The sequence below is a fragment of the Motacilla alba genome, chromosome 8 (assembly GCF_015832195.1).
Source record: "Motacilla alba alba isolate MOTALB_02 chromosome 8, Motacilla_alba_V1.0_pri, whole genome shotgun sequence".
Taxonomy (NCBI): domain Eukaryota; kingdom Metazoa; phylum Chordata; class Aves; order Passeriformes; family Motacillidae; genus Motacilla; species Motacilla alba.
In genome coordinates, this window is record NC_052023.1 from 16,656,816 (window position 1) to 16,673,795 (window position 16,980).

General features: G+C 40.9%; 1 protein-coding gene across 1 annotated transcript; it reads right to left on the minus strand.

The window, feature by feature from the left end:
• Positions 1–92: 92 nt before the first annotated feature.
• Positions 93–11,518, minus strand: DIPK1A (divergent protein kinase domain 1A). The gene is made up of 5 exons (XM_038145169.1): positions 11,103–11,518; positions 5,061–5,195; positions 4,680–4,787; positions 3,830–4,006; positions 93–2,883 (listed from the first exon to the last, which is right to left on the minus strand). Exons 1-5 carry the CDS (start codon positions 11,154–11,156, stop codon positions 2,071–2,073), a joined length of 1,287 nt encoding a protein of 428 aa, XP_038001097.1. The 5' UTR covers positions 11,157–11,518; the 3' UTR covers positions 93–2,070.
• Positions 11,519–16,980: the final 5,462 nt, after the last annotated feature.

The following is a 16,980-nucleotide window of genomic DNA, read 5'->3' on the forward strand; positions in this document are numbered from 1 at the left end:
TAAAGTAGGCTACATGGAGGAATGTTATGCTCTAAGGTGCTGGTAGTTGGTGTAAAATGCTGCTATTGAAAAAAAAAAAAAGAGGCCTGTGATTTATTGTAAACAAAAGTGTATTTCTTTTACCCAATGAAAGCTTCAACTTTGTGCAACAGTAATAAAAATGAAGATTGTGTACAACAAACTGCACTATTAAACATATTCTCCAGTTAAGATACCCAATGACGTTGGGTATTTTAAGTAATCTCTGCCCAAATAGCAGTCACTGTCAGATTTTTTTCACAAGAACATGACCACTTTACACTTTAGGTGCATTGCTGGTTACAAATACTTTTTAGTTTACAGTTGGAGCACATTAGCAAGTTCAAGATAATCATTAGCATGAGCCTAGTATTTCTGAAACTAAAAGGCTGCTGTTTACAAAACAATCCTAACCCAAGCTGCATATTATTACATCTGGTATGGAGAAATTACCTTATTGTGGTCCTGTACTTCAGTGTCATCATTCTAGGAATGCATTTAAGACAGGATTCCTAGAGCAGTTAACCTTTCAAATTCTTAAAGATTGTTCTTAGCTCTGCTGAAAATGAATTAAGGGGCCAGGATTCAGAAGTATACAAATGACTGCCATTAAAATCATAAAGATTGGACAACTTTATACCTAAAGCATTTATAAATTAAACATTCAACAGGTAAGTATTGAGCATGTATTCAGATGTATTATGGACATCCAATTCTGCATAATTATGGACACAGATGTAAATCTGAAAAATACAAGGGTGAAGATTAAAGGTGGTAGGTAGAGTGGTCATGCTTTGTGGAGTGCCAGGATCAGGGGATGTTTATTTACTCATGATGAGTCTTAACAGTGATTCATAGATGCTACTAGAGAAAAAGAATAGTATCACGCTGCAGCTCACTTAGTAACAGCTAGGAATGAGCTGGAAAATCTCTCATAGGCTCCCATTTGAGCAATATTGCACAATCCTGAACAATCCAGCTTCTGTCCTAGAATTCCGGTCTAGCTCTTGCTTACATATTTCCTGCAGTAGTTAAGAAGATTGAAGTACAGGTCTGTAGCTAAATGTAGCTAAATGTGGAGGGACAGTCGAGAGACAAGACTACCCGCAACTATTAATTGTTTCTCATGCCATACAGCAGATTCCTGCACTATGCCAACTTTCTTTTTAACTGGTTGGACACGTCTGCTATTCATTATTTTTAAAAATTCAGTTTTCATACTATAGCTTAGTCCCCAAAGTCCTTGCTGTTCACTGTTTGCTACAGTTTCATGTGGGTTAAAGGTTTCCACTGAAGTTTTGAAACAGATGCTGGTATTGCTGCTAAACCATATGGATGTCTTTAAAAAATAATACTCTAAAATTGTTGGCTCCCACAGGGCTCACCATACAATGACTTAATTAAAAATGTTGAACTACTTAAACATTCAAGATGTAAGCATGAGGTAACAATGTGTAAACAGAATCTGATTTGTCTCATATTTCAACCTATCCATTCTAGAATAAAATTCTAATTTTCCACAGTTAAAAATTATTTAATGTGCAAATTCTGCCATTCCAAGGTATTAGTAAACTTCAATCTCCCAGTTCAGTTTATTCATAACAGCAGCTTGGACTTGGACACATTACTTGCAGTAGTGATGATTCTTCATAAAACTACTTAGGAAAAAATCCTCTGCAGGTATTTCACAAGTGAGCAATGTTTTTCACAAAAATGGAAGATGTTCCCTCAGCTGATGTGGTGGCACAGTGAACACTTTCATCCTGTTCAAGATCTGACAAAGTGCACAGAACAGTCAAGCATGCAGAGTTCTTGTTTCTGTAACAGCACTGAACACCAGAAGGGCTTCTGGCCTCTGCCGGGTCATTCAGTGGCATGTTCATTCTTTGACAAGCCCTGTCCTGAGTTACTGACTGAAGGGCAGGACTGAAAGAACCATTAATAAAATCTGAGTAAAGAAATATCTTTTTAAAAAGGTGCAGATTGTTTACATCAAATGTCTTAGGCCACCTCTAGTGGCAGGCATCTGTATTCTCTTTGCTGGTGGAAAAGCTACGAATCATTTGTATGAGAAATTTTCTTCCACAGTAAAGTTTTTAAGTTATTAAGTATTAAAGAATGCTCCATTTCCATCTGATTTGCTGTGACTTTAAGGGCAATGCACAAGTACAGTTGTTTCTCTAGTTCTTCATGGATATCAGAAGGAGCACCACGAAGCAGATAGTCTTTAAGGAGCTGACAAGCTTTTGCTAAGTTTGGCTGAATTACTTCAGTGGTACATCTCATTTTGCTTTGGTCACATAATGTTCTACAGTCTGTACCATAAATGCAGTCCAAATCTGAGTTGCACTGACGATCTTTAATTATTTCCTTCAAATTAATTTCTGGCACTATTTTTCTCATGTCCATCATTTTCAAATCATATTTATCATTATATCCCAAGTTTTTGGCACTTGTATCACACATAAGAAAGTTTCCATAAGGTCCGTGGAAAATATCTTCCACAAATTCTAAAAGCCCTATAGCTATTTTTGCCTTTCTCGGCCATGATGGAGTGAACCACTGGTCCATGCTTCTTCTGAAGCCAGAGGGAATGAGAAGTTCTATAATCCATGGAAGGCTGATTCCATAGAGAGAGGTATATTCAACTCTTTCGGTCACGTAGAGATCCCCGCAAAAACCCATCAGCTTGGGAGTGTGTTCTTTATCCTGCAAGATCACCATTAACAAAAACTCTTCTAGCTGCAGGAGTGCCCATGCAGATTTTGCCTCTGGCAAAGAGACTCTTCCATCTTTGTTTCCATCAGCGAAAGACAGGATGAGATTAACCAGTTCTGAAAGATTCCCCTGTTCACCCAGTTTTGCCTGAAAGCAACAAATGAAAAAGATTAAGTATGACTTCATTAACTACTCCCAATCCATCTGTCACTCTGCCTCCTGTTAACTCTCCTTCTATGAATAATAGGAATAACCAGGCATGTTGTGGTTTTCATTGCTTATGGATGTAACAGGGCCTGCCATCAGCTGCCTGCAGAGCTTCCTTTTTGTTCTGTTTTCATAGGCACTGAGCATACAATCTTCGGAAAGAACTACCTTTCTTTGCACTTCAAAATGCAAATATTAAATCCAATCATTGTTCTTGATCAGATCAGTCTTTAGAAAAATTGTATCAAGTAGCTTGTTCATTGTTCTCTAAGAAAAGGTATGAAGAATTCAAAAGTTGAGATCAGGTTTAGTTTTCAGCTGATTAGACCTTACAAATGTAGAGGAATAATGTTATGAATTACACTTTGTCCAATTATTAAGGGTACCAAGACAAAACTGAGTACAAATCCCATAATTACACTGAAATGCTTAGTTTTCTTATTTGATGTAACCACCTCCATTGTAGGACTACAGAGAAAAAAGCCATTGCTGGAGTCAGAACTCTTTCATTTTCAGCTAAGCAGATCAACTTTTTCCAGATTTTCCTAAAAACTACCCTAACACACCTGCTGCTCACCATTGTTAGAGACAAAGCTGTTGTAATGCATGACAACTGACATCAGCCTTACATCATGTTTTCTATACCATTACTAGCAAAATCTATAGACATACAAGATTAATGCCAGCTTCCATCATTTACAGAGTAAGGAAAAAGCCCTGATAATTAGTTACTTCAAACTTCAAGATAAGCACCTCTGGGGAAAACTTTTTGTGCTGATTATTTTTCTAGCATATCCTTGAACAAGGCTCATACAACAGGGTATTTTCTCCAGCTTCAAGAAAACAAGCTATTCTGTCAAAGCAGAATAAATAAAAATATACTTACTTTAAAAAGACCATATACCATTTCTTTGAATTTCTCAACAGTGGTTCCTCTTGTTGGTTTATCAAATAGGACTATTTCCTTCCTTGGTTCTGGGTCAGTACCGAAATCAAGTTGAGCAGCTTCTTCCATCTGACATTTTATAACACTTTGCAGATTTCCCCAGATTCCTAAATAGATCTATGCAGAAAAAGAGGGGAAAGGTACAAAACACTAGAAGTCCATCTGAAGACTACCTGTCCTCCAACCATTGCTTTAAGAGTGAACACAGATCAGAAACTGAATGCTGTGTGCAGACAATGAATATGACAATTTGAACAATGGCAGCTCCAAAAAGACAGCCCACTGCTGCAGGAGCCACTGCACTGTCAGAACACAGACAGCTTCCCAAACAACAGATTGACATCACTGCCACCTTTGCATAGCTTGTTACGAGGCTGCTGCTTCTACTGGTGATGCAGGATAGCAGAAAAAGCAGTATGATGTACAAAGTGTGCACAGTCTGGCAAACTGGAAGGATTTCGGATATATTGTATAGATACATGTAGTATAAATTACCCCTCCACATACAGGACTAATTTCTATTATTGTATATAGGTGCATATTATATGTATTAATTTGTATTCATTACAGTGTATTTTCTTTGTATAGGTGTGTGGGGAGGTATATATATATATATATATATATATATATATACACACACATATACACACACACGCTGTGCCTGTCACAGCAAATAAAATTTGAAATAATCCGTATTAAAAAGATTCAACTTGTAAGGTCTACCTGACATGCCAGACAATGACATTTCAGTGGGAAATAATACAACTAGGTTGGATGAGTAAAGCCTTACCTGGTTATTGGGCTTTGTTGACAAACATTTTCCAAAATACAATGTTTCTTTAGCACAAAGACTGCTACATGCTGATCCATCAATAACACCAGTCTTGTATTTATCACACTGAAACAAACAGGGAGAAAAATATTTAACAAATTGCCTAGGAAAGGAGGCAACAACTGTAGCTCTTACAACACCTGAGTCTTGAAAGAAAAACCTAAGAAAAAATTTTAATAACCCTATGCCAAAATATTGTTAAGAGACACAACTGGTTTTATCTGTAACTGAAGTTGTATTCTTACATCAGCATGGTGGAATATGAGAATTTGATTAAATCACATGTGGCACAGACTGAAATAGTCAAACACTTCAGAAAGCTATACTAAATACACTTACTATTATTTTCCTACAGTCATGGCCTCTGCAGAGTTCTGTGTAGGTGGAGTACTGAACATACATAATCCAGCTGCCAACAAACACGACTAACCAGGAGATGAAGAGATACTTGATCCGCACATACGACAGACGGACCTAGAGCCACAAAGAGAAAATCGTGTGTGTAATTCACTGAGCAGCAGTAAATTTACTATTTCATTTACTAAAAATCATTTACTATTTCATCTCTAAGGAATTCAACTTCCACAGTGATAAAATAAGCAGACTGCATTGTATGGAACATTTGCTTCCTTCAGTGAGCCAACCTGACAGGGGAGGTCAGTTTGATGTATGTAAGTGGAAGGAAAATTGAGATATAAATAAAGAGAAGGTATCAGACTCTCACAGGGCAAGCTAGACTGCAGGAACCAATTTGATCAAAATCATAAACTCCCAGAGCTCAAGACCAGTTACCTATGTTCCACTCATGGTAAATCAAATCAAACAGACCGGGAATTTGGTAAAATAATCTGTTAATGTGTAAATATGCAAGATAAAGATGAGCAGAATGGATATCAGGGTCAGGTTCCATATGCTGAAGTCTCCCATTCCTTCTTTTAAATGACACCATTGATCATGCAACATAGTAGCCTCACCTTCACCTTCCCACAACCGTATGCACGACTTTGCTGTTGTTTCTGTGGCCTCACATATAGAGTTCTCACAAGGGCAGAAGGAAAAACTGTTTATAAATTAAGAACTGAGGGAGAGCTAAGTGTCTTACAAAGTAGGAGGGATGTTTTGATCTCTTCCTTCTTTTTTTTTTTTCCCTCCTCCTCAGAGTCTGTTGTGCTAACAGGATGATTTTCATATTCACATCAGGATCAGAAACTAATTAGAAGATCAGGATCAGCTTTAGCAGCAGGATATAAGGAAGTGCATGAGAACAGCTATATTTGGTCAGTATGAGATCCATTTCTATCAGTATCCCGATCTTCAGCAATAGCTATAAAAAGATGCCATCAAAGACTGATAACATATATTATACACACCAAGTGTGCTCCCAGCTTCCTCTAGAAGAACTTGCTAAGCCAGATGTGATACTCTATATTTAATAAATCTCAAATCTTTCACTAAGTTACCCAGATTCCCTTAAAAATCCACATAAGCATCCACAATAAACTTAACAATTAATTCACAGTTCTACTATCCACTTCCGTGGTGAGGGACTGGACTTCATTTTGCTGAAGTCTGATTCATATTAGCTTTGTTTGAGACCCCCTAGTTCATGTATTGGAAGAGAAGAGTAAACAATCTCTATCCACTCTGTCCCCATCTGACGTGGTTTTGTAGGCCTCCATAACACACCTCCCCGTGATCTCATCTCTTTTGCAAATTGACAAGTCCTAACTTGACTGTACATCATGGAGAAATTATTCCATATGTTTGGAAAAGGTTCCAAGAACAGTAGTAATCATGATCAGTTTTGCCATCACATACATACACAGAACTGCAGCAGATGCAAATAAGCAATTTTTTTTTTAACCAGAAAGACTGCAGTAATTTATTAAAATATAACAAACAACCAGCATGCATTATACCCTTTCTCTTGGAAACAAAAAATCCATAAAAAGTCAGTTTCAAAAGACCCAAAGGTGGTTCCAATCCATAAAGCTGTGGTCCTGCCACATGCCTCAGCTGTGCATCCCTATTCCTTCACGCCATCACACACACTCACTTGACAATCTTAAAACTACCTGGTTAAAAAAGGAGAGAGCTACAATTAACTTTTTATTCCAGTGATTTTTTTTTTTTAGAGACAGGTTTTATAATTTTGGGAAGATAAACAGAAATAAAACGGACAATTTTAGGGAAAGCTGTTTGGTGTGTAAAAACTGCTTGGGAACCAAAGCTTCTGGGACAACAAACCCTCTTCATTCCTCAGTGCTTCTTGCTGAATCCTTCCATGAACCTTTATAACACACTTTAAACCAAAGTGCTGTTCAATGAAATTTTGTATTATTGTGTCCATTTAGTACAACCTCAGAGACCAGCAGCAGCCTGCAGGCCTCAGGACCACTGCGGAATATCGACCGTTCTCCCAGTATGGATACTGTATCTATTGTCCTCCTCCTTAGGCTGAAAGAGAATTTACTTGAGACTGAAAATCCTCCCCAAATGCCATCTGACTACATCATGTATTTGGCAGGAAGTTCCAGAGAAGCTAGATTTATTTTGAGCTCAGCACTGTGCCAATGGAGTCATGCAGCTTTTGACTTGCAGAAGCTGCCCAGCCAGTTTAGAGCATGGACAACAGCATCCCTCTGCTCACAGACAACCAAGGTTCCACGCTCTGGTTCGAGGGAATTACTTTTCTCATAAGGACTTCCTCATCAAGTTCAGCAGAAGGCATGAACATTATTTGATTTCTTCCCATACATTCCCCTACCAAATTTTCATTTTCTTCCCAGAGCAGGTCTGTGAGCATTGACACACGTAGCTCACTTCAGCTGGCACAGGCACACACTGTTCTAATGAGGGGACAGGGCTTTACTGAGCTGGTCTGGTCACGCGGGTGAGGCACCCTGAGCACAAGGACTTACAGTGCTGTGCAGAGCACTGCAACACGTTTCTGAGCAAGAAGTCCCAGACAGACACAGGGAACAACACATATAGATGGACTCCATTTGAAACGGTGACAAACTGCCAGGAAACTTGTAATAAGAACATTTTTAGGGCAACAATGACTGAGAGTTTCAAAATTATCAAAAAAAGGAAGAAAGTGTTCAAAACAAGGAAACAGTTTCTTTTTTCAACTCTACTCTTCCATCAAGACTTAAACATGAGCCAGGGAATGCAAGAATGAGGGAAGCACTTGCACTGCTTGATGTTACAGATTCAACTTCTTCCATCACTTGTATATTCTGCTAAGTCATATGCACTGAATAATAATTAGACATTCATCCCCTGAAATAGAACTGGAAAACCACTTCTGGCAAAACTCAAGCCTGGATGCACTCCAAAGCATATGGAGAGTAGTGAATCAACATGCAACATAACTTGACAGATTTTTGGTGAGTGTACTTTTTATTTAAAACACTTTTATGGTTAAAGAGTAGGAAAGTGTTTCTTTGTTTAATAGTACAGAGAGCTTAATTCTGGAAAGTATTGTACATAACCACAGTGTAGTAATCTTCTCCAAATCAGAGTTGCTCGCTCCATTTGTCTTACATGCTTGCAATAGAAAAGGACAGATGAAAAAAAAGTAGGCCAATCATGTTAGAAATTCTGTTTTGTTCTCTGTTCAGGTTGATTTGTCTCTCACAGGAGGCATTTCAGGTAGGCTGACATGATGTCTGAAAGCATTAGCCCACACTCTTTTGGATGCCATGAACAGGACACATTCCCATTTTTAAAAGCAGACAGTGCATGCTTATGATTATGCCAGTGTCTTGAGTTATTTTGTATCCTGAGTAACCAAAGTGAGGAAACAGAGCTGAGGTATCTTTTGAAATAAAATAATGACCAAGATGGAAAATGGGACATCTCTCCTTTAAAGGTTAAACAGAACAGAAGGGATTAAAATCTTAGAGCAAAGTGATTATTTAGGAAATTTCTGCTATGTGGGGCTTTAAACTTGCTTATTCTTTGGCCCTTCAAAGACAGTCTCTTGTACATTACTGAAGTCCATGAGGCATCTTTAAAGAGTCTGTAAACTTGATCCAGAATCTATAAAGTCAAACTTCCACACATACAGGTGCTCTTTACATGATTTTTGTCATAAGGAGTCCTGCTGGTTAGTCCTCAGCCTCACAATACAATTGGTAACTACAGCTATCAGAAAAGAACTTCAGGGCAATGTCCCTTAAATCTAGGGCACTAACTCTCCTTGTCAAACAAAATCCCAGTGTTAATCACCTAACTGTAAAATCCTATAAATACAATTAAATTATTTTTGTGGTCTTCAGTGATGTTTAAAAGTTTTTCAGGTTTTAGAGTATTTTTGTTTTGTTTTCTATTGTTACATGATTTGCAGTCTAGGCAATGGCAAAGCTTTGTACTTCAGAGTTACTCTTCTTTGTAGCAACAGGACTTTAGCATTTACTCAGGGAGGCCCTAACACTAAGTTTTGGGCTGAGCTAAGATAGCTAGGAGTGTGTGCCCTGCTCCTTTTACACGAGCTGACACACCGCAGGACGTCTTTTTTAGGCTCAGTGATCATCAACTGATTACCTATGGGTCTTGCATTCTGCACAAAAGCTAAAGCGTGCGTAGAGCAAGAGAACATTTGCCAAAGAATATCTGTTGCAGCCCAGCTCGTAACATCCTGCTCTCGTTAGGGCAGAAAAGCTGGAACAAGTATTAAGTTCTGTCTGACAGAACCTGATGTTCTGGCAATTCATTTCACAACATAATGTTCAAGAAGTCTGGAACACCAGCCAGCAAAGGCTGGAATTCACTCTGTGATAACCTTCCACTGTACAAACATCTCCCCTGGTGTGCTACTTGAAATGCTGCACAGAAACATTGCACAAGTCTTTCCACCTTGCTCATAGCCTTCCGTGAGTTAAGTCTACCGCTTACTTAGAGAGCACTGGCTTCTTTGGAGACAAATCTCAGTAAAGCACTCAGCGATCAGTGTAAATGACGACTACATTTGTCATGTACCAACAGTAACATGCAGTGACAAGAAAAACCAATATATTGATAGTTGCTGCTGTTCTATGGATGCATCAACCATCAACACACATTCACTAACACAGAAGAATATGTTTAAGGTCGCAAAGACTCCTAATTTGAAAGGTAGTGTATAGATTATGATTTCGTTTTTATTTGTATTGAAGGCTTTATGCCATGGGAATTCAAATATTGTACAAGTGTCTACTTCAGTAAATAGATCTAGAGTAATCTTTGGTTTAAAACCCAAGTGATATGGGCCCGGAGTTGCAGATATATACCATGAAACAAACACTGAAGAGGGTAAAATTAGATCTGTTTTCTTCTCATTAAACATCACACCCCACTCCAGGTACTTCTAGAACGAGAACAAGATTTCTTCTCATCTGGAACTTTTCCAAATGAGGAGAAATTCAAACATTCAAGATTTTAAAATGCACCAATGTGAAGTTTAAAATTTTTTAATCCAATGATCACTAAGCATATCAACAGATGACAAACACATAAGCAGCACATGTAAGAAAAGTAAACATTATTTATCTCCTCAACTCAGCAAATGCTCACCTTAATTACAATGTAGTTAAAATACAGCCCAGGGGATAAGGGGAAACCCAGTGGATAAACCGTCAAGCTACCAAAACATCACGACTGACTAACATTTCACCGCAGAACTTCCTACGACGCAACAGCCACAGCACTTCCAACCAAAACATCCTTACTGAAGTAATGCAAACACGTACGTGCATATAGAAATTCAAAAGTGTGTCTATGAACATAAAAGGAAATGCATGGACCAGCAGTAGAAAAGTGCCCGACATTAATTTTTTTAGAAGACGCGCAAAAAAAGGCACGAGTTGCTCCCGCGAGCTGCGGTCCATGCTCTGGCAGGATGGATCCTGCAGCACGGATCCAGGGCGGTAGGTTAAAGCAGGGGCGCGGAGCACAGCGCGGGGCTCCCGGGCAGCGGCAGCGCCGCAGGTGTCGCTGCCCCGCCGGCCGTGCCGCGAGCCCGGGGAGCCGCGGGCCGCCTGCCGCGTAACAGGTCCTGCGCCGGCCGCTCCGCGGGGAGCGCTGCGCCCGGAGGCGGCGGCAGAGGCCCGATCCGACCGGCGGGCGGGCGGCGAGAGGCACCGCGGCCCCGAGGCCGCCGCCACCTGCTCCCGTGCCCCGACACAGCCGGCCGTGCCCGGCGCCGCCGCCTCCCGCCGGCCGAGCGGCAGCGCGGCGCAGCCGAGCCCCGGCCGCCGCCAGGCGCCGGCGGGAGGGCAACGGCGGCCGCGCCGGGCCGGGCCGGGGGAAGCGGCGAGAGCCCTGCGGGGGGCGCCCGCTCCGGAGGGAACTTCGCGGGGAGGGACGGGCGCCGGCCCCGGCCCCTGGCCGGCCTACCTGCGCGGAGTGGGGCTTCCTCAGCCAGGCCCCCGGGAAGAGCCGCCTCGCCATGGCAATCACACATCCCCGCAGCGGGCGGCGGTCGGAGGCGGAGCGGTGAGGAGCGCTCCCCCGCCTGCCGCCGCAGCCGCGCCGCCGGCTCCGCTCGGCTCGGCGGGGAAGAGCCGCCTCGGGCACCGGCGGCCGCCGAGAGACGGCGGCTGTCAGCGGGCAGGGCGGGCGGCTGCCGCCTCAGCCGCCGCTCACGCCGCTGCCTGAAGGTGCGAACGCAGCAGCCGCGAGGGAGCGAGGCGGGGCTGGGGCGGCGAGGCGAGGCGAGCCCCGCCCGCCCCGAGCCCCTGGGGCTGTCCCAGTCCCTTCTCCCCTCCAGGACCGCCCGCAGCCCGTGGAGCCGACAGCCGCTCCCGAATTCTCCTCCTGTCTCCCAGAAAGTGCTCGGGGCGCTGTCTGGGGACAATTATGGTGAAGTCAGTTAATAAGTAACGCGTGTCATTGATTGCGAACAGGCTCCCGTCATTTACTGGGCAGTGTATTAAAACCAGCTGCAGGCTCCTTACAGTCCTTAAAAAAACCCAACACCCAAAAAAAAACCCCGCAAAACCCCAAAAAAGAGTAGCTGCTTCAAAATAAGGAAGGAGTGTTTGCCTGGACACATATTAACACACATAAGCAAGTTTTTTACCGTGAGGTTAGTGAGAACAGCCTGAAGAGGTTGCCCAGAGAAGTTGTGGATGTCCCAGTTGAAGGCCAGGTTGGACAAGGCTTTGAGCAAACTGGTCTGTTGTGAGTTGTCCCTGCCCATGGCAGGAGGGTTGGAAAAAGGTAATCTCTAAGGTTCCTTCCAACCCCAGCCATTCCATAATTCTACATTCATGCCACAAAGTGGAGAAACGTTAACTATTTCTTCTTCACCAGGGGATCTCTCAGCCCTTCATACATTGTGGGAAGGCTCAGTCCAATTGAAATTCGTGGGAACACTATTAAGTTCAAGTAAAATCATACTTTCTTATGCAAGGTTTAGGTTTTGCCCAGCCTTCTTGTCTTTATGAATTGATTGTGACTTCTTTTAATGCAATGTGTTAGCAGAGTCAAAGCCAGAAGCTGGGAGTCTCCAGTCCTGATGCTTTTTGTCTATGAGACTTCAGGCACAAAGCTTATGCCAAGGTGTTGGGATAAAAATGAGACAAACATAGCATGTTATGGCTTTGGGTGTTCAGTGCACTTATCAAAGAACACTGCTTTGATTAAAAGATGAGTCACAAAATACTACCGTAAGGATAAGCTAACTCTTTTTGGCATGTCTTACTCTTTAGGAAAGATATGGAAACCAAATGTTAGGAGCTCACAAAGAATTTAGAGATTTGGGCTTGAAGATTCAAGAACAGTCTGTGACTGTTTTTTGAATAATATAATCATTGCCAGAGTCACCCTGAAGTACAAATCTGAAAATTAATTAGTACAATTTGGCACTCCTGTAAAAGCAATCCTGGCTTTAGTAACAGCCAGTGACTCTCACAGGGTTTTCTTCCCTTCCTATTCAGCAGGCCCAGATGGCTGCGCTTTGTGCATCACCTTCCTCTGCAGTTTAGGGGTTTGCACAAGTTTAGCTGGGTTGTGGGCATGCAACAGAACAGCAACACAAGAGGAGGCCACAGAGCAAAACATTTTAACATTTTGCTGAATAATCTCAAGCCCTTACTTCATCCAGTGCTGTATGCCAAGCCTTGGAGTGACAGGCTGGGAGTAATTGTGAAATGTCGGTGTCCCATATGGCTGGCAAGGATCTAAATGTTTCATTCCTGTTCCATCTAGATCCAAACAGCTCCTGGCATATGTTCATTAGGGGATATATTTTTCACTTAGTACAGGAGATCTTCATCATCTGTGAGAGCAGGTGCTTTATTCCAGCACTGAAATGTTAGTGCTTCAAGTACTCTTTGTGCCCAGGCTTTGCTAAATGCTAAAAAATAAGGCTGTTTGAGCAATTCCTGGTTGAGCTTCAGTAGAGGCAACTCCCATGAAAAGCTGGGCCACATAAGCCATGACAGTAGCAGGAACCATGTAACACGCACTGACTTGGTGCTCACAGGATGTGGAAACCCAAAGGAATATTCTAAAGACTGGGGGGCAGATACAGAAAAACTACACAGGTAGAACATAAGTCATATTGATATATTATCTACTGTACAGCCTTTCCATTCACACTTTTCCATTCTGCAGTTCACACATCATCCATTTTTGTAGGCCCACACCAAAGCTTTGGTACATCTTAATGTCCAAGCAGTAGAAGTTATGCTGATTTATTGCTACCTATTAATTCTTAAGTTTCCTATCCAGCTATAACAACACTAAATGTTATTCTAGTGATGCAGGGGTTTTGTATAAGACAGAAATAGACTGCTAGTTGTACAATGCAGTGCTTGTCACTCACAATGTCAAAAGGTAAATGAGGTACCCTCTTACATTAACCTGCAATTCCATGACAACTTAGAGCGTATTACATATTAAGCATAACTCAGAAAAACCAAAAAATGGTTCCAAAGATTGAAGCATCCAGAAATTCTAGACATATAAGGAAAGAATATACGAGACAAATTAAAATACTGAAAAGCTACAAAGAATCTGAATTCTTCAAGATAGTCAGTGTAATGTGCATCTTCAAAATAGAATAAATAATTTTATCCAATTTCTTTTGAAGGCAAGTCTCTGTAACTTGAGCAAGTAATACAGGTTTTAACATCACATGAAAGCTAAACATTAACTTATTGCAGTGGTGCTGGACTTGCTTCTTTCAGTTATTTGAAGCAGCTGCACCCACATACTGATTTAACTGAAATGCTGTCATGAGAGACTCCATGGGAAATCCTCAGGGTCCACCCACTCTCCCCACCATCATATTATATGCAGGGAGCCTCTGGCTAATATTAATAATCACAAGACTTCTCTTTCTCACAGCAGCTTTACTAACTTCCAACCTGCCTGGCATGGCTTCCTAGATTAACACTCTTTTGCTCTGGATGTGCCTAAAAAATATTCTATGATCCTGAGCAGGGACCACAGTCTTAAGTATCACAGCACCAGTAGAATGTAGTGCTCTAGCATTTGCCATTGCCCAGCTTTGTAGCTCCATTTAATAAATGTATTTACACAATATATAATATGGTAATAATTTAAAATAAAATTATCTGCATTTCCTAAAATACAGTCTAGAAAAATTTAGAGGTTTCTCTCTTTTTGTGCTACTCAGCTATCTACTTGTTCACATATCTGTCTAGGAGTCTGTCTTTATATAGACTCTACTTTCTTAGGCCTGTCTTTGTGGGTGAGAACAAAGATCTGGGGATCCATTCAACCTTTATATCTAAACTCTCTCTCATGTTCCTTTCAGAGAGAGACACTGTTTCCTTCCCCTTTGCAAATTTCTGTGAACTCTGACTTAATCGGTGTATTAGATTTAATTTTATCCTAATAGATTATTTCCTCTTATTTCCTATTCACATTCTTATAAATGCTAATGCTTCTCCTGCCTGAGTAGGTGGAGCCACCTCTTACCCAGAAAGCAGACACAGCCTGTTAAGGATTCCCTTGTCCCTTAACTCGGTATAAACAAATCATTAATCTATTTGAGGAAACGGACTCTTCCAGCCAACAGGTTTAATTTCTAAGGCTCTATTTACATGGTCACTTTAACCTCACTAAATCCACCCTGCTGCTGAGGCAGATGGTGTCACCTTCTCTTGCAGTTGGTGCCTACCTTCTCCCTTGGGCTGGCACAAACATTTCGGTTGTTGTATACAGAACTAAATCAATGATCTGAACTAAAAACTAATCTTGACTCTTTTTCCCTCTGAGATAGGTTAGAGGCTCTCCAATTCCTTTCCTCAATGGCTTGGACTTACATGGGAGCTGTAAAAAGGCTGTTTGTAACTACTGAAACCTTTATCTTATTTAAACACATCTCTTTGTAGTTTTACCATCAGATAAATTGTATAAATGTATGTGACTCATTTGTAGCTCTTGACTGAGATTAGATACAATCATCATTATTATTAACCATTCAGAGATACTGATTAATTTGACATACAAGTCTTTGCTTTGAGGGACACAATGTTTACTCTTTTATTCTGGTATATTTTTTTAAATTCAAAATGTATAAAAAACATTATGGTAAATAGGTCTTAATAACATAACATATCTACAGTAAATAGGTCTTCAAAAATCCAGAACAGAAAGCTTTACATGTTACAATCCTGTTACATTAGAGGACTAAGAAAACTCCATAAATATTGTACTCAGAACAAAAGATCTGAAGGTGGTCAATTGCAAGCAAATGCAAAACAACAGTTTGCATTTATGTTTGCATGTCTGTATTTCAAAGTCTACAAAGACAACACAGTTCAGACTCAATCAACCAATAAAATTAGGTTTCCTTTGTACATATTTGTGCTTTCAAGTCTACTTCCTCTATTAATTGCTGGAGTTGTGAGGTTCAAGAATTTTACCCAAGATTAATTGAGGTTATATGTTAAAATGCATGGTCAGAGTACACTTGCTAGCATTAATCTATTTCGGGTTTGGAAAGCCTTTTATAATTTTCAGATAACTTATTTTCAACATGGTTATTTTACTTAATTATCCCAGATGTTTCCTTCTTTGAATTAGAGGCAAAATAAAATCGTAATACACTCTGAACTTCTTTTACTTGAAGTAAAAGACTTCTTTGTTCTGTTATTTTATGCTTGTGGTAGCCATCTGTTAAAAACCACAAACTTTTTATAATAGAAATGTTAGTCTTAATTCCTATTTATGGACTTCCTAATAAACAGCCTAGCTGGCATTTTCTTCATGCCCTACTCCCATTTCCCAAGAGAGAGCTAGAAAATATCCAAGTCCTAGCCCACACTCTTTAAAAAATCCTCTTAGGTTGTAAATAGTAGATTCCAGTACTGAAGCTGGTACATACTGATACGAGAAGGTCAAGACGAGGAGATGAGCAGAATTCAATTCAGAAAGAAGATGCTAATTTTTACCCCCTAAGGAAGTATAATATTGGAACATTCACCGAGAGGGGTAGTACACTTTTCAGCACGTGGTGCACTTAGGAGAGCTCTGACTTACGCACAAAGCAGAAAACAGCTGCAATGGTTTAATGCATTTGTCCTACCATCCCCTCTGCCCGAGGACATTTCCACAATAGAGCTCTTTCAGTTCGCAGTCGAGCACATTTGCTTTAATTGCCTGAGGAGTCAGTTCCTGCTAAAATGCTAGACTGTGAACCTCAGCTAGTGAGGCACAGCTCTGCCCTGCCTTCTGCCAGCTATGGTATAGAGGAGAAAAATGGGCAGAAGAGCAACTGCAGACAGTAGAGCTGCTGTGTGAAGCCCTTTCCTCGCTCATCCTCTACTACTTACACCTACTCCCATGCTGTTCTCTCACTTCTGCCATGCAGCTCTTGGTGTAGCTAAATGGTGAACTGTCTGCTGAACTCAAATTAAAATTAACACAGAAAAAGAAAAAAGCCACATCAGTTCCCCATTTTGATTATGCATGCCACTGCAGAGTGCCATATTCAGAAACGCAGGAATACCTTGACATTTGGAAGAAGTGGCAGATACAGGAACTACTTCAAATGGGATACGATGAAAAGCACTTCAAGTCTGCCCTCAAACTGATGTCTCCTCATAATACATACTCCAACCTAGTGACTTGTTGGGCAGAATGAATGAAACCTTGTGTTATGGAGGAGTTGGAACTGCTAATCATTGTCAGGCCTTAAATCATACACAAGTAAATCTGCTTCAGTTCACAGGCTTTAAAGAAACTGGAAATCTGGTCCCATAAGCAAGAATCAGTACAGTGTAGTGGCATGCCTTAT